A 22,121-nucleotide genomic window follows, 5' to 3' on the forward strand; every position below is an offset into this window, starting at 1 on the left:
ATCATCTGAGGTCAGGAGTTCGAGACCAACCTGGCCAACATGGTGAAACCCTATCTCTACTAAAAATAAAAAAAATTAGCCAGGTGTGGTGGTGGGCACCTGTAATCCCAGCTACTTGGGAGGCTGAGGCAGGAGAATTGCTGGAACCCAGGAGATGGAGGTTGCAGTGAGCTGAGATCACGCTGTTGCACTCCAGACTGGGCAACAGAGTGGGACTCCGTCTCAAATAAATAAACAGATAAATAAGTAAGTTATCATGATTTAGAGAATGATTTAAATCTTTAATTTTTGCAAAGCACCCGTGGACAGATCGGTGTAATAGAGGTACAGAGAACGCAGGGATTTAGTTCCCTACTAACTGGTGACAAAGAGTCCTTCATTGACCAAACTCTCCTCAGATTCCTTTGAAAGAACTTTCTGCTCCAATAAACCTTGACTTTTTTACCTCATGTTTATGTGTGCATTGTTCAGTTTTGACAAGAATCCTACTGAGTTGCTTTAACTACAACCCCTGTCATCTCCCGTCAGTATCTGATCACCCTCCGTAGCTAATCAGGTTCCTCCTCCTCCACCATCCCTCAGGTGATGTCTGATCACCCTCACCTGCCATCAACAGGAATCCTGTTAGGTCACTTTCGCCAGAATCCCCCCTTTCCCCTGATGGCTCCTCTTAGTAATTTTCCATCCACTGACTATGTTCCCATCTTTGGCTCTAAGTTTCAACTTGCCAATGGTGTATTCAGAGTTGAGCCCAACTCTGTTTTCCCCTATTGCACTAGTCTTGAATAAAATTTGTTTTTACCACTTTAAATACTGTCCATCTCTGGTTTTCCCTGAAAACCATGTGACTTCATATATTGTTTACTGTTTGCTTATCTTACCTCATTCTTCAAAGCTAACACTCTTATTCAAACACTTATTTCTACTTGCCTGATAAATACACAAGTCTGAGATCTAGTGTGGTACTATACTAATTCACTATAATTGAAGGAAATGCTTGCTTGATGTATAAACAAAGCTTGTTCTTCTCTTAGAATTGAAATATATGGCTGGGCGTGGTGGCTCACACCTATAATCCCAGCACTTTGGGAGGCCAAAGCAGGCAGATCACTTGAGCCCAGAAGTTCAAGACCAGCCTAGGCAATATGGTGAAACATCATCTCTATAATAAAAGTCAAAGTAATTAGCCGGGTGTGGTGGTGTGAGCCTGTGGTCCCAGCTACCTGGGAGGCGAAGGTTGCAGTGAGCCGAGATCGTGCCACAGCACTCCAGACTGTGTGACAGAGCAAGACCCTATCCAAAAAAATATATATTTTTATTGTCAAAAGGTGGTTTTATTATTTTTTAAAGTACTTACCTAATTTATTTTTATTTTTGTTCTTTTAATGCTGTTTTAATTAGCAAATATATGGTTTCTTGTGTTGGGGCATTTTGCATTTCTTTGCCTCGGTGAATTGTACATTTAATTTATAACATTGAAGCATTTTATGTTGGTACATTATTTGAAGAACTGGTGTGTAACAACTTTATGGCATGCCTCTTTTCTTTTCTTTTTTTTTTTTTTTTTTGAGACGGAGTCTCGCTCTGTCGCCCAGGCTGGAGTGCAGTGGCCGGATCTCAGCTCACTGCAAGGTCCGCCTCCCGGGTTTACGCCATTCTCCTGCCTCAGCCTCCCGAGTAGCTGGGACTACAGGCGCCCACCACCTCGCCCGGCTAGTTTTTTTTTTTTTGTATTTTTTAGCAGAGACGGGGTTTCACTGTGTTAGCCAGGATGGTCTCGATCTCCTGACCTCGTGATCCGCCCGTCTCGGCCTCCCAAAGTGCTGGGATTACAGGCTTGAGCCACCGCGCCCGGCCGGCATGCCTCTTTTCTAACCTTTATTAAATCCTTGCAAAGATTTAAAAATTACTCATTTGAATGTAGGTGGTTATGTAGATCTGTAAGTACGTTTCTCATTAAGTATATAGTAAGATTTAGCACATTATTTCTGACAACCAGAAAGCTAAAAAGTTTATCAGTTTTGCTGAAAACCTTTAATAGTCAAGTTTCTGTGTTAAAAATTTTAATAGTTTTTGTTGATATAAGGATATATAAATATGCAAATGAAAAAACTTAATGTACATAGTGTCTCTTTCACCATTTTTTTTTTTTTTTTTTTTTTTGGTGTGGTAATAAATGGAAACAGTTTAGAAAAATATGAGCGATTATCCAGAATTAAATTTTGGTCATCACCCAGCCTCTGCCAACTCCCAAGTTTATCCCTACTATTAGCAACACAATCAGAATACATCAATATACAGGATTTCTGTTATATTTAAGGCCTTTATTGTGACTATCTAATATAATATGGTGCTTCAGTGCTTAAATCTGTGGTACCTAGAATGACGAGAAATAAAAGGTAACACTATTCTGCTCATCTTCTGTCATTATCTTGGGTTTATTGATAGATTATGTGAATAACGATGGGATACTCTTCAGCGACCTCCGTCATATATTTTTTAGATGAAAGATCATGAAAAACCCATCCCCCACCACATACAGGACTCTTATTGCATGTGAAATATTATTTTTAATATTTAAGAAACTTAATCTGCAGTTAAAACTCAGTATAGTAAACTACACTTGCTTTATCTTGCCAACTTTTACAGTGTCTAGCATGGATTTTTATGCTTATTTGGATGCCTCTTCTCTGTTAGTCCCTGTACCAGACCCAAAAGGTACAGTACAATGGTCACCAGCATCTTCCCCATTTGATGTACAGGGGAAACAACAGATTTGCTTATAATAATAGCAGTAATAGCTGACTATTACTATATACTAAGTGTGGAGCTGCAAAGTGCCAGACTTTTTTCTCACTTGATCCGCACAGCAGCCCCATGAGGTATAAATACTGTTTTTGTCTTTTTTTTTGTTGTGGGGTGGGGAGGAGGTTGATTCTGTTCTCTCTTTTTCTTTTTTTCTTTTTTTTTTTTTTTTTTTTTGTTTGTTTGTTTTGTTTTCAGATGAGGAAATCGAGGTGTGAAATATTAAGTGTTTTGACTAAAGTGTCTTAGATTCTGTACTCACTCTAGTCTTTTAATAGAACTGGGCCAGGCGTGGTGACTCATGCCTGTAATCCCAGCACTTTAGGAGGCTGAGGTAGGAGGATCACTTGAGCCCAAGAGTTCAAGACCAACCTGGGCAACGTGGCAAAATCCTGTCTCTACAAAAAAATAAATAAATAAGTAAATAAAAATTAAAAATAAAAAGTAGAACTGATTATAATAAAAAGAAATTTTTATGTTTGAGTGATAAAGTCATGCTAAAAATTCCAAAGGAGGAATTTATTTTTAACCATTTGTAACACTAATGAGTTTGTCTCTTCTACTGTAAAGCAGTAGCTGCCTTCTAAGGAATCACACTATTGTTAAAAAGCATGCTCTAAAAATAAGGGAAAGGGACAGGGAGTTGGAACCTAGAGAGTTTCATGTTTTCAGTGAGTTATTCTTCCTGAATAATCTCAATAATAAAAATGTTGACAGTTATAAACATGAAACCTAACACCACTAGAGGTAAATCTGATAAGTAATTGCATCTACTTTTGCTTAGGCTTTGGGCTTTTTTTTTCTTATCAGCACTGCCATTAACACGACACAATACATTTTGCACCTTTGTATCACTCTTGTGAGGAATAAGGCACAAAGTCATTCAAAAAAGCAGCTGTGTGGTGTATGCCACTGATGTTGAAAATAAAACCACAGACTCAGAATTTAAAATAAGGATTTATCTTTTACTAAGATTGTGGATGCAGGAAAGAATTGAAAGGATTTGTCTGGATAACTAATACTGTTGCTTAACACATCAAATTGCAGGCTCTTTGTTAGACACTTGTACCAACTAAAATCCTTTCCTAGAATTGCTCCGTCAACAGCAAGGGAGAAGAGATCTTGAGACATTTAGGGATGGGTGTCCTTTTAGATTAGCTTTTTGTAGAGTGGTGCTAATGTACTGTCAGTTCTGCTGTGTGACGTATGCATTCGTAAAAATAACTGTCCTAGGCCAGGCGCGGTGGCTCAAGCCTGTAATCCCTGCACTTTGGGAGGCCGAGACGGGTGGATCACGAGGTCAGGAGATTGAGACCATCCTGGCTAACGCGGTGAAACCCCATCTCTACTAAAAAATACAAAAAACTAGCCGGGCGAGGTGGTGGGCGCCTGTAGTCCCAACTACTCCGAAGGCTGAGGCAGGAGAATGGCGTAAACCCGGGAGGCGGAGCTTGCAGTGAGCCGAGATCCAGCCACTGCACTCCAGCCTGGGCGACAGAGCGAGACTCTGTCTCAAAAAAAAAAAAACTGTCCTATGCAAAATTGTGCAATAAAAACCACGGTGTTTATGGAGAAAATGGGGTTAATGGCATAGCACTCAAAAACTTGATGTGGAGAAAGGGAACCCGTCATACACTTGGTGGGAATGTAAATTACTATAGCCTCTATGGAAAACGGTATGGCGGCTCATCAGAAATTAAAAATAGAACTACCATATGACCCAGTAATCCCATTATGGAGTAATTATCCAAAGGAAATGAAATTATTATGTCAAAGAGAGATACATATTTGCACTCCAGTATTTATTGCAGCACCATTCACCCTAGCCAAGGTAAGGATTCAACCTAAGTTTCCTTCAACAGATGAATGGATGAAGTGTGGGATATATACACACTGGAATACTATTCAGCCATAAAAAATGAAATCTTGTCGTTTGTGGCAACATAGATGAACCTGCAGAGCATTATGTTAAGTGGAATAAGCTGGACATGGAAAGAGAAATACTACATGATCTCATGTGCTAAAGATGTTGATCACATAGATGTAGAGAGAATAGTTGGTGCAGGGGAGGGAGACAAGGGAGAGTTGGTCAGTCTGTTCAAAATTACAGATAGGAAGAAGAGTAAGTTCTGGTGTTCTCTTGCACAGTAGGGTAACTATGGTTAACAATGTTGAATATTTCAAAACAGCTAGAAGAGAGGTTTTGGAAAGTTCTCACCACTAAGAAGTGATAAATGTTTGAGGTGACAGATATGCCAAATGCCCTGATTTGATTTTTACACAATGTATACCTCTATGGAGACATCACACTCTACCTCATAAATATGTACAATTGTGTGTCAATTAAAAAAAAACTTCATTAATGGCACACTTTTTGAAAAGACAAGAACCTAAAGGGTTTTTTTCTTGTTTGTTTTTTTGTTTTTTGTTTTTGTTTTTGTATTTGGTTTTTTTTGAGACGAGTCTCACTCTTGTTGCCCAGGCTGGAGTGCTGTGGCACGATCTCAGCTCACTGCAACCTCCGCCTCCCGGGTTCAACGATTCTCTTGCCTCAGCCTCCTGAGTAGCTCAGTAAATACAGGCGCCCACCACCATGCCCAGCTACTTTTTGTATTTTTAGTAGAGACAGGGTTTCACCATGTTGGCCAGCCTGGTCTTGAACTCCTGACCTCAGGTGGTCCACCCCCCTCAGCCTCCCAAAGTGCTGGGTCTAGAGGCGTGAGCCACCACGCCTGGCCAGTTACCTAACTTCTTAAAGGTAACAGTTTTATATTCATTGAATGGTTAAGAAATATGTAAATACTACAATAAATATAGCATTTTACCTTGAAAAAAATGTGCAGTTTGCTTATGGAAGTGGGTGTCAAAAGAAAGGCAGTTTGTACGTTATTGTGAAGTGATGGAAGGAACAGTGTCTGAAATCAAAGGGAAAGTTGTAACACCAGATGTGGATGGGCATGGCTCATAACATGAATTACAGGTAGATGTTTAAGGTGTGTGCATTTTGTATATTCCCGCATGGCTGAGTGCACCCAAGTATTGTTGTCTGTATTGACCGAGTGTTCTCACTGATGAAATCTGGCATAGGCAAAAGCAAAATTCTCATACTCAAATTGTTCCCTAATGTGTCAGTGGTGTTGAAACAAATTCACATTTTCTTTTTTTTTTATTATTATTATACTTTAAGTTATAGGGTACATGTGCATAACGTGCAGGTTTATTACATATGTATATTTGTGCCATGTTGGTGTGCTGCACCCATCAACTCGTCAGCACCCATCAATTCATCATTTATATCATGTATAACTCCCCAATGCAATCCCTCCCCCCTCCCCCCTCCCCATGATAGGCCCCAGTGTGTGATGTTCCCCTTCCCGAGTCCAGGTGATCTCATTGTTCGGTTCCCACCTATGAGTGAGAACATGCGGTGTTTGGTTTTCTCTTCTTGTGATAGTTTGCTAAGAATGATGGTTTCCAGCTGCATCCATGTCCCTACAAAGGATGCAAACTCATCCTTTTTTATGGCTGCATAGTATTCCATGGTGTATATGTGCCACATTTTCTTAATCCAGTCTGTCACAGATGGACATTTGGGTTGATTCCAAGTCTTTGCTATTGTGAATAGTGCTGCAGTAAACATACATGTGCATGTGTCTTTGTAGTAGAATAATTTATAATCCTTTGGGTATATACCCAGTATTGGGATGGCTGGGTCATATGGTACATCTAGTTCTAGATCCTTGAGGAATTGCCATACAGTTTTCCATAATGGTTGAACTAGTTTACAGTCCCACCAACAGTGTAAAAGTGTTCCTATTTCTCCACATCCTCTCCAACAACTGTTGTTTCCTGATTTTTTAATGATTGCCATTCTTACTGGTGTGAGATGGTATCTCATTGTGGTTTTGATTTGCATTTCTCTGATGGCGAGTGATGATGAGCATTTTTTCATGTGTCTGTTGGCTGTATGAATGTCTTCTTTTGAGAAATGTCTGTTCATATCCTTTCCCCACTTTTTGATGGGGTTGTTTGTTTTTTTCTTGTATATTTGTTTGAGTTCTTTGTAGATTCTGGATATTAGCCCTTTGTCAGATGAGTAGATTGCAGAAATTTTCTCCCATTCTGTAGGTTGCCTGTTCACTCTGATGGTAGTGTCTTTTGCTGTGCAGAAGCTCTTTAGTTTAATTAGATCCCATTTGTCAATTTTTGCTTTTGCTGCCGTTGCTTTTGGTGTTTTAGACATGAAGTCCTTGCCCATGCCTATGTCCTGAATGGTACTACCTAGGTTTTCTTCTAGAGTTTTTATGGTATTAGGTCTAACATTTAAGTCTCTAATCCATCTTGAATTAATCTTCGTATAAGGAGTAAGGAAAGGATCCAGTTTCAGCTTTCTGCTTATGACTAGCCAATTTTCCCAGCACCATTTATTAAATAGGGAATCCTTTCCCCATTTCTTGTTTCTCTCAGGTTTGTCAAAGATCAGATGGCTGTAGATGTGTGGTATTATTTCTGAGGACTCTGTTCTGTTCCATTGGTCTATATCTCTGTTTTGGTACCAGTACCATGCTGTTTTGGTTACTGTAGCCTTGTAGTATAGTTTGAAGTCAGGTAGCGTGACGCCTCCAGCTTTGTCCTTTTGACTTAGGATTGTCTTGGCAATGCGGGCTCTTTTTTGGTTCCATATGAACTTTAAAGCAGTTTTTTCCAATTCTGTGAAGAAACTCATTGGTAGCTTGATGGGGATGGCATTGAATCTATAAATTACCTTGGGCAGTATGGCCATTTTCACGATATTGATTCTTCCTATCCATGAGCATGGTATGTTCTTCCATTTGTTTGTGTCCTCTTTGATTTCACTGAGCAGTGGTTTGTAGTTCTCCTTGAAGAGGTCCTTTACATCCCTTGTAAGTTGGATTCCTAGGTATTTTATTCTCTTTGAAGCAATTGTGAATGGAAGTTCATTCCTGATTTGGCTCTCTGCTTGTCTGTTACTTGTGTATAAGAATGCTTGTGATTTTTGCACATTAATTTTGTATCCTGAGACTTTGCTGAAGTTGCTTATCAGCTTAAGGAGATTTTGGCCTGAGACGATGGGGTTTTCTAAATATACAATCATGTCATCTGCAAACAGGGACAATTTGACTTCTTCTTTTCCTAACTGAATACCCTTGATTTCTTTCTCTTGCCTGATTGCCCTAGCCAGAACTTCCAACACTATGTTAAATAGGAGTGATGAGAGAGGGCATCCCTGTCTTGTACCAGTTTTCAAAGGGAATTTTTCCAGTTTTTGCCCATTCAGTATGATATTAGCTGTGGGTTTGTCATAAATAGCTCTTATTATTTTGAGGTACGTTCCATCAATACTGAATTTATTGAGCGTTTTTAGCTTAAAGGGCTGTTGAATTTTGTCAAAAGCCTTTTCTGCATCTATTGAGATAATCATGTGGTTCTTGACTTCGGTTCTGTTTATATGCTGGATTGAGTTTATTGATTTGCGAATGTTGAACCAGCCTTGCATCCCAGGGATGAAGCCCACTTGATCATGGTGGATAAGCTTTTTGATGTGCTGCTGAATCCGGTTTGCCAGTATTTTATTGAGGATTTTTGCATCGATGTTCATCAGGGATATTGGTCTAAAATTCTCTTTTTTTGTTGTGTCTCTGCCAGGCTTTGGTATCAGGATGATGTTGGCCTCATCAAATGAGTTAGGGAGGATTCCCTCTTTTTCTATTGATTGGAATCGTTTCAGAAGGAATGGTACCAGCTCCTCCTTGTACCTCTGGTAGAATTCAGCTGTGAATCCATCTGGTCCTGGACTTTTTTTGGTGGGTAGGCTATTAACTGTTGCCTCAATTTCAGAGCCTGCTATTGGTCTATTCAGGGATTCAACTTCTTCCTGGTTTAATCTTGGGAGAGTGTAAGTGTCCAGGAAATTATCCATTTCTTCTAGATTTTCTAGTTGATTTGCGTAGAGGTGTTTATAGTATTCTCTGATGGTAGTTTGTATTTCTGTGGGGTCGGTGGTGATATCCCCTTTATCATTTTTTATTGCATCTATTTGATTCCTCTCTCTTTTCTTCTTTATTAGTCTTGCTAGCGGTCTGTCAATTTTGTTGATCTTTTCAAAAAACCAACTCCTGGATTCATTGATTTTTTGGAGGGTTTTTTGTGTCTCTATCTCCTTCAGCTCTGCTCTGATCTTAGTTATTTCTTGCCTTCTGCTAGCTTTTGAATGTGTTTGCTCTGGCCTCTCTAGTTCTTTTAATTGTGATGTTAGAGTGTCAATTTTAGATCTTTCCTGCCTTCTCTTGTGGACATTTAGTGCTATAAATTTCCCTCTACACACTGCTTTAAATGTGTCCCAGAGATTCTGGTATGTTGTATCTTTGTTCTCATTGGTTTCAAAGAACATCTTTATTTCTGCCTTCATTTCATTATGTACCCAGTAGTCATTCAGGAGCAGGTTGTTCAGTTTCCATGTAGTTGAGCGGTTTTGATTGAGTTTCTTAGTCCTGAGTTCTAGTTTCATTGCACTGTGGTCTGAGAGACAATTTGTTATAATTTCTGTTCTTTTACATTTGCTGAGGAGTGCTTTACTTCCAATTATGTGGTCAATTTTGGAATAAGTGCGATGTGGTGCTGAGAAGAATGTATATTCTGTTGATTTGGGGTGGAGAGTTCTATAGATGTCTATTAGGTCCGCTTGGTGCAGAGATGAGTTCAATTCCTGGATATCCTTGTTAACTTTCTGTCTCGTTGATCTGTCTAATGTTGACAGTGGAGTGTTGAAGTCTCCCATTATTATTGTATGGGAGTCTAAGTCTCTTTGTAAGTCTCTAAGGACTTGCTTTATGAATCTGGGTGCTCCTGTATTGGGTGCATATATATTTAGGATAGTTAGCTTTTCCTGTTGAATTGATCCCTTTACCATTATGTAATGGGCTTCTTTGTCTCTTTTGATCTTTGATGGTTTAAAGTCTGTTTTATCAGAGACTAGGATTGCAACCCCTGCTTTTTTTTGTTCTCCATTTACTTGGTAGATCTTCCTCCATCCCTTTATTTTGAGCCTATGTCTGTCTCTGCATGTGAGATGGGTCTCCTGAATACAGCAGACTGATGGGTCTTGACTCTTTATCCAGTTTGCCAGTCTGTGTCTTTTAATTGGAGCATTTAGTCCATTTACATTTAAGGTAAATATTGTTATGTGTGAACTTGATCCTGCCATTATGATATTAACTGGTTATTTTGCTCGTTAGTTGATGCAGTTTCTTCCCAGCCTCGATGATCTTTACATTTTGGCATGTTTTTGCAATGGCTGGTACCGGTTGTTCCTTTCCATGTTTAGGGCTTCCTTCAGGGTCTCTTGTAAGGCAGGCCTGGTGGTGACAAAATCTCTAAGCATTTGCTTATCTGTAAAGGATTTTATTTCTCCTTCACTGATGAAACTTAGTTTGGCTGGATATGAAATTCTGGATTTAAAATTCTTTTCTTTAAGAACGTTGATTATTGGCCCCCACTCTCTTCTGGCTTGTAGAGTTTCTGCCGACAGATCTGCTGTTAGTCTGATGGGCTTCCCTTTGTGGGTAACCCGACCTTTCTCTCTGGCTGCCCTTAAGATTTTTTCCTTCATTTCAACTTTGGTGAATCTGGCAATTATGTGTCTTGGAGTTGCTCTTCTGGAGGAGTATCTTTGTGGTGTTCTCTGTATTTCCTGAATTTGAATGTTGGCCTGCCCTACTAGGTTGGGGAAGTTCTCCTGGATGATATCCTGAAGAGTGTTTTCCAACTTGGTTCCATTTTCCCCCTCACTTTCAGGCACCCCAATCAGACGTAGATTTGGTCTTTTTACATAATCCCATACTTCTTGCAGGCTTTGTTCATTTCTTTTTCTTCTTTTTTCTTTTCGTTTCTCTTCTCGCTTCATTTCGTTCATTTGATCCTCAATCGCTGATACTCTTTCTTCCAGTTGATCGAGTTGGTTACTGAAGCTTGTGCATTTGTCACGTATTTCTGGTGTCATGGTTTTCATCTCTGTCATTTCGTTTATGACCTTCTCTGCATTAATTAGTCTAGCCGTCAATTCTTCCACTCTTTTTTCAAGATTTTTAGTTTCTTTGCGCTGGGTACGTAATTCCTCCTTTAGCTCTGAGAAGTTTGATGGACTGAAGCCTTCTTCTCTCACCTCGTCAAAGTCATTCTCTGACCAGCTTTGATCCGTTGCTGGCGATGGGCTGCGCTCCTTTGCAGGGGGAGATGCGCTCTTATTTTTTGAATTTCCAGCTTTTCTGCCCTGCTTTTTCCCCATCTTTGTGGTTTTATCTGCCTCTGGTCTTTGATGATGGTGACGTACTGATGGGGTTTTGGTATAGGTGTCCTTCCTGTTTGATAGTTTTCCTTCTGACAGTCAGGACCCTCAGCTATAGGTCTGTTGGAGATTGCTTGAGGTCCACGCCAGACCCTGTTTGCCTGGGTATCAGCAGCAGAGGTTGCAGAAGATAGAGTATTGCTGAAGAGCGAGTGTACCTGTCTGATTCTTACTTTGGAAGCTTCCTCTCAGGGGTGTACTCCACGCTGTGAGGTGTGGGGTGTCAGCCCGCCCCTAGTGGGGGATGTCTCCCAGTTAGGCTACTCAGGGGTCAGTGACTCACTTGAGCAGGCAGTCTGTCCGTTCTCAGATCTCAACCTCCGTGTTGGGAGATCCACTGCTCTCTTCAAAGCTGTCAGACAGAGTCGTTCGTGTCTGCTCAGGCCTCTGCTGCTTCCCCTGTTGTTTTTTTAGCTGAGCCCTGCCCCCAGAGGTGGAGTCTATAGAGACAGGCAGGTTTCCTTGAGCTGCTGTGAGCTCCACCCAGTTCGAGCTTCCCAGCGGCTTTGTTTACCTACTTAAGCCTCAGCAATGGCGGGCGCCCCTCCCCCAGCCTCGCTGCTGCCTTGCGGTTAGATCACCGCAGACTGCTGTGTTAGCAGTGAGGGAGGCTCCGTGGGCGTGGGACCCTCCCGGCCAGGTGAGGGATATATTCTGGTGTGCCCGTTTGCTTAAAGCGCAGTATTGGGGTCTCCGGGAGTTACCCGATTTTCCAGATGTTGTGTGTCTCAGTTCCCCTGGCTAGGAAAAGGGATTCCCTTCCCCCTTGCACTTCCCAGGTGAGGCGATGCCTTGCCCTGCTTCAGGTCTCGCTGGTCAGGCTGCAGCAGCTGACCAGCACCGATTGTCCGGCACTCCCTAGTGAGATGACCCCAGTACCTCAGTTAAAAATGCAGAAATCACCGGTCTTCTGTGTCGCTCACGCTGGGAGTTGGAGACTGGAGCTGTTCCTATTCGGCCATCTTGCTCCGCCCCCCCAAATTCACATTTTCAAAACAAGCTTTATAGCAAAACTGTACTCTTGAAAGTGACAACAGGGTTTGCTAGTGAATGGATAAAACATGAATCTTATCTGTTTGCTTACTACTTAATGTGTGGGGGTAAGGAAAATAATGAATTAGAAAATGACTGGTTTGAGAAACTAAGCGGAAATGACACCATTAATCTGGAATAAATTGCCAACATGGACTGAGAGTACACATGACCCACTCTTTGGAGCTGGGATGAACTCCTCTTCCCATATAGCACTTGGCCGAATAAAGAGTGGACACCGAAGAGGTGTGAAGCTAGCTCCTTTAGCAAAGAAGAAAGGAAGTCCATTGAGTAGGCAGCCAGTGGTGTCTCCTAAGCTTAACTGTATTGAGTTTACTGAAGAGAAGTTCCAGGCTTTTGAGTTTACAAAAAGCCCAATAGGTTGTTTTACCCCATAATCCTCTGATTATAATTTCCACCAATCTGCCTCCCCCAGGCCACCTCATTTTCTGTTGGACCTCATCAAAACTTCTAGTCTTTTTATCCATCTCCACATTCTCTCCCAGTCTTTTCAGCCTCCTCCTTACCTCATGTGGCCCCATGCTCCATTCCTGAAACTACTCTCTGCACCTTTATCCACTATTTTCCGCCCCTTTGTTTCTCTTGCCCCACAAACACCCTACAAACTACCCTGTCCCAAAGACTCCTGATTCTATCATCTAACACCAGGCTGGAGTATCCTGAGTGTTCATGGCATGACAACTGATTCCTATTCCTCAGCTGGGCCCACTTGTGTATATTCTACTTCATAATGAAAATAGAGGTTTATGGGCTGTGCCTGTTATTTTCATTGTTTCACTGACCTCTTCAGGATCTCATTCCTCTTTATCTCAGTCTCTAAATATAATTGGAAAGGCAAAATTTGGAAAGTACTGTGAGTTCCATTGCTTAGTATTCTGCCACCCTTCTATTATTATTAAAAACAGCATATCACCAACATCTAAACCAATTCTATTGGATTCTGTTGCTTAAATAAAACAAAAATCTTTACTTAGAAACTTGAGGATCAATGAAGCATGAGATAATTCGAAAAGAATAGTTAGTTAGTAACACATTCTCTTTGGGAAGCTAGCAGCTCAGTTAGTGGACCAGCTAACCATTCTACCAGAATCTGGTTTGGAAAATAGTATGGATAGAAATATGTCTGTGAGGGAAAGGTCATTTTTAATCTCCATTTAATTTTCATTCTGTCTTAGATCAGTTGTTGTATATAAAATGCTTGGAGTTATCTTTAGGGCTAGAGGAGTGCCTAAGGACTATTTGTTTATTTTCAGGATGTTTCGTTTCCATTTTGAATGCTACTGCCCAAAGAAACGGGACATTTAAAGCATGTGAACTCATACACAGCAAAGTGGGAGAAATAATGGTATTTATATGTTAATTCCATGAAGCCCTATATTTAACGCTATTCCCTCTGGCCATATACCAGGTGGAAAAAAGCAAGGACTCTGCTATTAAAAATATCAAATCAGATAGTTCCAGCTGGGGTTTCTTAATCATTTAAAAGGCAAAATATGAGGTCACTTTTAATATCTTAAGTAGATAACGATCTTAGCATTTACTTTAGATATTAAATCTGAAGTGCTTGTCTTTTGCCTTACTGGCTAGACGATACTGCTAGCAGTTTGTAGCATTGGAGTATTTTCCTTAAAAGAAACATTGGAATTTAATACAGAGCCAACTATTTTGCCTCAAATTGTCTGTCTTAGGAATATCCAATTCATCAATAGAGTAATCTAAAAAGTCGACTCACTAATTGGATTTAAGTGCCACAGGATTCTTCACACATTATTTTAATCAATTTGTTGGAAAGATCAATTTTCTCATGGCTGAATGCATATAAAAATGAAGCGACTGAATGAGTTGCATAGGAAGGTTGGCACATCTAATTCCCTAGAGGTTTTAGAAACAGGTTCTTAATTATATATCTGAAATGGTTTGAGGTTTTTAAATGAAATTTGTGTAGAAGCAGAAAGATGCAGTACCTATCTATCCAGGCCTGTGTTTCTGGATCCCCATCTTATCTAATGTTTAATAGTTGATCCTGGAGTTGATATATTATCCCTTTTTTCTTTTTAAAATTTTTTTTTGTATATGTGCCATTTTAAAGTAATTAACAGAGTAGCTTTTGTTGGTTTTGGTTAAGTGTTGTAAAGCCAGTTTTTTTTTAAAGGAAGTCGTGGAGGCCTTTTTGTATTGACTCTTACAGAGGGCAGTGAGTGTGAACACAAGTTTTTAGAGTTTAATGTTACAGTGCCTGCTATAAAGGACTACAATTAATGTGAAAAGTAGTTTTAAAGTTATAATTTATATATCGCTGTTTGTGCTTATATAATACTTCCCACTCTCCCCAAACATAGAGGTATTTTGATTATGAAAATGAGCCTTTTTTAGTACCATTATGTGTATACATATATATTTTATTTTATTTTTCTTCATATTAGTCACTGTGGTTAAGTGATTTATTGGTAGCTGATGAGTCACAAGTATGTTTCTCATTCTCTAATGAGTCACCTAGCTACATACAAGTTTTTTTATTTTCTTTCCTTTCTAGATCTTTCACCTAAAATAGGTGTTTTACTAGTTGGTAGGTTAAAATTTCAGTTTGCTACATTAACGATTTGTTTGTTTTGAGACGGAGTCTCGCTCTGTCGCCCAGGCTGGAATGTAGTGGCACAGTCTTGACTCACCACAGCCTCTGCCTCCCGGGTTCACGCGATTCTCTGCCTCAGCCTCCCGAGTAGCTGGGACTACAGGTGCACGCTACCATGCCCAGCTAAATTTTTTTTGTGTACTTTTAGTGGAGACAGGGTTTCACCATGTTGGCCAGGCTGCTCTCAAACTCCTGACCTCAAGTGATCCATCCACCCCGGCCTCCCAAAGTGCTGGGATTACAGGCATGAACCACTGCACCCAGCCTACATTAACTGTTAGATCTGGAAAATACCAAAATAATACTCAGAAGAAGTCTCATTGATTTTTACAAACTTGTATTTAGCACGTGCTCTGGTCCAGGTACTCTGCTGGGCTTGAGTATGCAAAGATTTATGTGTGTCGTGTATATCTTAGGAGAAGCTTAATTTTGGGAGAGGGAAAGGGAGATAAACAACTGCATGCAGAGGCAGGGTACAGGTGCTGTGGTAGGAGTGTATATTGTCTATAGTTGAGGCCCAAAAAGAGAGGTGGGCATGTGGATACCCCTTCAGCATCCGTGTGGATAAGTTGGTGAATGGAGGCAAGGCCATTATACTGTTGTGTATTGCAACTCCTTGAACAGTTGCACCTGCATTTTATACCTCTTTGTTGGAACAGGGTATTTATCTGTTAGAGGAAAAACAGCTTCTATTTTCAGTCCTGTCCACTGCAACATCTGTATTGAAAATGTGGATAATGCTAAAGATGTGCTAAGAAAAAAAACAGGTCTAAAATCTGCTGTCAGAAATTTTCAGATCATTTGTGGGATTAATTCTCCTGGGCTAAATATAACTTTGTATAAAACAAAACTATTACTAAAGGGCCTATTATTTTCAGTTTTTTTTTTCCACAGAAACTATAAAGCAATCTAGCAGCTCATGAGCTTCTAAGAATGAAAATGTATTATTTCAGAATGAGCCAATGATGCATTCTGAGATATTTAAATTTAGTTCTAATTTGTCAGTCTGTAACAGTTACTGTCTAGGGCAATAATCATTAAATGATATTAGCTATGTGATGGTAGTCTGATTACTTAACCTTTTAGAGTCACAGTTTTCTCCTCTGTAAAATGTTGATAATACCTACTGTGTAAGCCTTTGTGAAGCTCAAATGAGATAGTGTTACGTAAAGCACTTCACACAGAACCTGGAACATAAAAGGGAATTGCTGCAGAGATAATAGAAATAATACTTTAGGGATTTAGTTCTGAAATCTCTTTTCTCTTTTTCCTTTCTTTCCTTCTTTTTTTTTTTTTTTTTTTTTTTCTGAGATGGAGTCTTGCTCTGTCACCCAGGCTGGAGTGCAGTGGCACAATCTCTGCTCACTGCAACCTCTGCCTCCTGGGTTCAAGCAGTTCTCCTGCCTCAGGCTCCGGAGTAGCTGGGGCTACAGGGCCGCTCCCCCATGCCCGGCTAATTTTTTGTATTTTTAGTAGAGACGGGGTTTCACCATGTTGGCCAGGCTGGTCTTAAACTCCTGACCTCAGGTGAAGCACCTGCCTCAACCTCCCAAAAGTGCTGGCCTAAAAATCACTATGCTTGGCCTAAAATCACTTTCATTTGAGCTATAAAATAAAAGTGTGTTTGCCAGGCATGGTGGCTCACGCCTATAATCCCACCACTTTGGGAAGCCAAGGCAGATGAATCACTTGAGCCCAGGAGTTGGAGACCAGCCTGGGCAACATGATGAAACCCTGTCTCTACATAAAATACAGAAATTAGCTGGGCGTGGTGCGCCTGCCTGTAATCCCAGCTACTCAGAAGGCTGAGGTGGGAGGGTCACTTGAACCTAGGAGATGAGTTTGCAGTGAGTTGATCCCAGTGATTCTTCTCTGTACTCACAAGAGGACTTGTAGAGTCAAAACCTGACACTGGGACCCAGCAGCAAGAGATAAACTGCTTTTTCTCTAGATTTATGTCTCCATCATTTATTTGCAAGAAGGTGACCTCTTTGACTGGAGCTGTGTGCTGTTAAGTATTTTTTCACCTGTCTCCTATACAGAAATTATACCTTCACCATTGATTTTCAGGTCATCTGCAGTAACCATTTCTCAGGGTTTATGATTCTTGTTCTCTACCCCAGTGCTCTCCAAAGTGTGATTTGCTCAAGATTACCCATTGAGGGAAAGAAAATAATTAAACTAACTTCCTTCTTTCCGCCTACCCTTTCTTCCCTGCTTTTTTCTTTTATCTAAAAGAGTGAGAATGAATTTGAGTTTTTCCAATAGTTAATTTATACATAAACACTGGACCCATCACTTGCATTGCTCCTCAGAAGGTCACATATCACCTATAGCGTGTGAGGTTTCTGAAGAAAGATTTTGGGGTTCCAATAATGAAAAGAAGCTAGCAGTGGTACCCTCACTCTTCTCTCTCCTCCCCTCTTTCTTCCCCTCCCCTCCTTTCCTCTCCTGTAGATATTATGCCATCTTCATATACAATGTCAGTTAAAATCATACAATTAGACTGTTTCTACAATCAGAATTTTATTCTTCTACTGGCAGTAATGTACTGAAGTATTCCTATCTCTCTTGTTTTGACTCAATTTTGTATATATACATAAAACCCTCCGATAGTCTGACCCTTTTTCACAAATGGAACCTTTTTGATCTTAATGCTTTTTCGTCTGAATTCACTCGTGTCTACAGTAAGATAGAAATAGATGTAGATACAGATGTAGCTGTGTAGAGATAATAGAGCTAAATTGTCCAAAATCATGGAATGGTTTTACTAATGTCTAAATAGGTTATGATTTTTAACAGCTGCATATAGAAGTGCAGAGATTGGAAGGGTTAAAAAAATTAACTGTTCTCTGTGTCTGATTAATCCTGCCTTCTTTCCCATTGATTCGGTAGAGCAATTTGTAATTGCAGAAATTTATAATAACTTTGGCCCTAGCTTATGAAATAGTTTATGGTTTCAGAAGTTATTCTGTAAGTTGTTTAGGACTGGAAACAATGTTCTAAATGGTAGTTGTTTTCTAGACTAGCTGATCTAATATTTTAGCACTCAGTATTACTGAATTAAAGTACTAAAAGTAGATATAGTTCCAGGTTTCAGGTCCTGAGTTAAAAGAGTCATCTGGTACTTTCGAATGAGAAAGAAGAGGAAATTTTTGTTTGCTTTAATTGGACCTACAGCCAGCCCTGGGCAGAGTATCTTTGACTACATTCCACCTTCTTTCTAGAAGGATACTAGCATGATGCGCAATCCTTAAAAGTAGATGTGTTTGGGCCAGGTGCGATGGCTCACACCTGTAATCCCAGCACTTTGGGAGGCCAAGACAGGTGGATCACCTGAGGTCAGGAGTTCGAGACCACCCTGGCCAACATGGTGAAACCCTGTCTCTGCTAAAAATATAAAAATTTGCCAGGCATGGTGGTACATGCCTGTAATCCCAGCTATTCAGGAGGCTGAGAGAGGAGAATCACTTGAATCCGGGAGGTGGAGGTTGCAGTGAGCTGAGATAGAGCCACTGCATTCCAGCCTGGGTGACAGAGATGAGACTGTCTCAAAAAAAAAAAAAAAAAAAGTAGATGTGTTTGACTTGAGTTGGCTTGAAGAAGATTGTCTGATAATGGAAGGTCCAGAGGGCCAGCAATGCCTTCTAATAGGAGTCAAAGGAGGTGAGATGAGGGGACCAAGGGGTTAGGGATATAGAAGAAAGGTAGCAGAGTGTACCTCTACTTGGGACAGGTCAAGTTGCTTGATGAAGCAGTACATTGATTGGTACAAAGGAGAAAACCTTCCTTGTAAAGACATGTGAGATAAGCAATAGAATTCTCACCACGCCTGAATATACACTCAGTTATCACATTTACTGGTAGGTGGCAGTCACATTGAAGATAGATTCATTCAGTGACACTAGATTGCAAGTATTAGAAAGCCCTTATAACAGTCCACTGGAACCTCTTGATCCCTTCAAGCCTTAGAAGAGCCTTACCTTAGTTCATCAACTACTTCTTTTGCCATAATAAATTCTGAGTTTCTTCAGTAGTCAAGATTTTAGCTAGGTATTAGGTGATAGCCCCAGTGCAGGAGACTTAACGAGAGTGCAAGAGATATGCATGCTGTTGATTTTTTTTTTTTTTAAGTTAGTTGGTAACAGACATACAGATTTCTAGGCAGTGTAACCAAGTGAAATAAACAATTTTCTTTCTTAACTACTCTTTACCTATTATCTTCATTTTGATCCTTTTTCATTGAAATGGATTCTGGTGTTCTCTTGTGTAAAGTAAGTACTGTCCGGTTTCTGGAATGTCTAATTGCACCACAACTACTGAAGACCCAAATCCTCATCAGAATGAATAGAATCTTTCCATGAAAATTAAATTTTATCCTTTTCATCAACTATATTGTGATAAACTTTGTCAGTGCAATAATATACACAAAAGTAAAACGGGTACATTTTGTATGGGAATCACCATTTTGGATTATACATTTTCTTCCTCAGTTATATACTAGTGATTAAAAAATAATCATTGTGTTTAATAAGCTACTTTATAAATTTTGTATTTTCGAATTTGAGTGTCTGGTGTTCAGAATTCAAGTTGTTATAAAAATGAGCTGCCCAGGAGATGCATTTATTTTACGCTCATCATATATTAAACTTCATGTAGGCATCCTTTTAAATGGGAGTACACAATCCAATAGTCATAAATCCGATGACAGAGCATACTCAGAAACTAAAGATAGTGAGAATTTAATTGCAAAACAGTACCCTAATGTCCTCTTATTACCTTAAAATCTTTTCAGTTGACCTTCTTCTATTATTTAATTCCATCACATACCAGTAATTGCATTTATTGAAGCCAGTATTTCTCATTATAGGAAATGCTGATCTTAGTGAATCTCAAAAATAGGGAGGGAAATGTTCTTTAATAAATAATTAAAAGACTTTTTACTACTTTTCCCAATTCAGTACTGGTTTTATTACCTTTTATGTCCAGAGTATTTTATAAGTGGTAACTAAATTATGGCATCTAAAAAATCATCTCTTCAAGGAATCTCACAAGGTATGCTACATAATGGCTTATTCTAAGTAGGTTAAATAGACTGGCTTTGTCTCAAGTGGCTTACTATATTAAAGAAGAGTATAACATATTCAGCTTTACTGCTGAAACACCAAATGAGTTCTGACACCTCTGATGAGATGATTAAAGTTGGGAATTTTTTCTCTTGACAGCATCAACAAAGAGAGCATTGTGGATGTAGAAGGTGTTGTGAGAAAAGTGAATCAGAAAATTGGAAGCTGTACACAGCAAGATGTTGAGTTACATGTTCAGAAGGTAACTTTTTTCAAAATATAAAATCACATATAGAAATAGATTTGGGTTCTAATGGTTTTTCATGTCCAATTTATATGTTCTTACTAATTAAAATTAATGTAAAATACTGAGGTTTATAAATTAGTTACTGAATCAATTAGCTTTTATTATATAACAAATCACCCCAGTACTTAGTGACTTAAAACAACAAACATTTATTTGCTTACAATTCTGTGACGCACCCAACTGAGATACCTCATCTGCTCCATGTGACATTGGCTGGGCTGACTGATAAGTGTGACGCATCTCTTTCTGTGACCTCTCCTCATCCAGCAGGCTAGCCCAGATATGTTGATATTCAGGTACCAGGAGGGTTCCCAAAGGCAAGAGAGCGAAACCCTAAGAATAGACACTTTTCAAGCTTCTACTTGTGTCACATCTGCTAAATATTCCACTGGTCAAAGTCACACAGCAAAACTTAGATTTAAGGGATAGAGAAATAGATTCTAGCCCTTGATGGGAGGAAAAGCAATATGATTGCAAGGGAATATACATGCAGGAGCAAGAGGAAGTATTGCAGCCATTTTTGCAAACAGTCCACCACAGCCACATAGGGAAAAATATAAAACACATCTGAAAAACTACTCACCAATATAAGTGAATAACAATGGACCTATCTTTCTGTAAGTTTTCTGATGATGTACTTTTATTTATTTATTCAGTTTCCATTTTTTCTTTTTCCTTTTTTAAATTATACTTTAAGTTCTAGGATACATGTGCACAACGTGCAGGTTTGTTACACATGTATACATGTGCCATGTTGGTGTGCTGCAGCCATTAACTCATCATTTACATTAGGTATTTCTCCTACTGCTATCCCTCTCCCCTCCCCTGAGCCCATGACAGGCCCTGGTGTGAGATGTTTCCCACCCTGTGTCCAAGTGTTCTCATTCTTCAGTTCCCACCTATGAGTGAGAACATGCGGTGTTTGGTTTTCTGTCCTTGCAACAGTTTGCTGAGAATGATGGTTTCCAGCTTCATACGTGTCCCTACAAAGGACATGAACTCATCCTTTTTTATGGCTGCATAGTATTCCATGGTGTATATGTGCCACATTTTATTAATCCAGTCTATCATTGGTAGACATTTGGGTTGGTTCCAAGCCAAGTCTTTGCTATTGTGAATAGTGCTGCAATAAACATACGTGTGCATGTGTGTTTATAGCAGCATGATTTATAATCCTTTGTGCATATACCCAGTAATGGGATGGCTGGATCAAATGGTATTTCTAGTTCTAGAACCTTGAGGAATCGCCACACTGTCTTCCACAATGGTTGAACTAGTTTACAGTCCCACCAACAGTATAAAAGTGTTCATATTTCTTCTCCACATCCTCTCCAGCACTTGTTGTTTCCTGACTTTTTAATGATCGCCATTCTAACTGGTGTGAGATGGTATCTCATTGTGGTTTTGATTTGCACTTCTCTGATGGCCAGTGATGATGAGCATTTTTTCATATGTATGTTGGCTGCATAAATGTTTTCTTTTGAGAAGTGTCTGTTCATATCCGTCACCCACTTTTTGATGGGGTGGTTTGATTTTTTCTTGTAAATTTGTTTAAGTTCTTTGTACATTCTGGATATTAGCCCTTTGTCAGATGGGTAGATTGTAAAAATTTTCTCCCATTCTGTAGGTTGCTTGTTCACTCTGATGATAGTTTCTTTCACTGTGCAGAAGGTCTTCAGTTTAATTAGATCCCATTTGTGAATTTTGGTTTTTGTTGCCATTGCTTTTGGTGTTTTAGTCATGAAGTCCTTACCCATGCCTATGTCCTGAATGGTATTGCCTAGGTTTTCTTCTAGGGTTTTTATGGTTTTAGGTCTAACATTTAAGTCTTTAATCCATCTTGAATTAATTTTTGGATAAGGTGTAAGGAAGGAATCCAGTTTGAGCTTTCTA

General features: G+C 39.6%; 1 protein-coding gene across 2 annotated transcripts in view; it reads left to right on the plus strand.

Moving 5' to 3' along the window:
* DARS1 (aspartyl-tRNA synthetase 1) overlaps positions 1 to 22,121 on the plus strand; it is an 89,152-nt gene that overhangs the window by 30,841 nt on the left and 36,190 nt on the right. For both annotated transcript variants that reach the window (XM_030916447.1, XM_030916448.1), the window contains exon 5: positions 20,081 to 20,183. In XM_030916447.1, coding sequence (XP_030772307.1) covers positions 20,081 to 20,183 — 103 coding nt within the window. The remainder of the gene's footprint in view (positions 1 to 20,080; positions 20,184 to 22,121) is intronic.

This window comes from Rhinopithecus roxellana, chromosome 14, assembly GCF_007565055.1.
Source record: "Rhinopithecus roxellana isolate Shanxi Qingling chromosome 14, ASM756505v1, whole genome shotgun sequence".
Taxonomy (NCBI): domain Eukaryota; kingdom Metazoa; phylum Chordata; class Mammalia; order Primates; family Cercopithecidae; genus Rhinopithecus; species Rhinopithecus roxellana.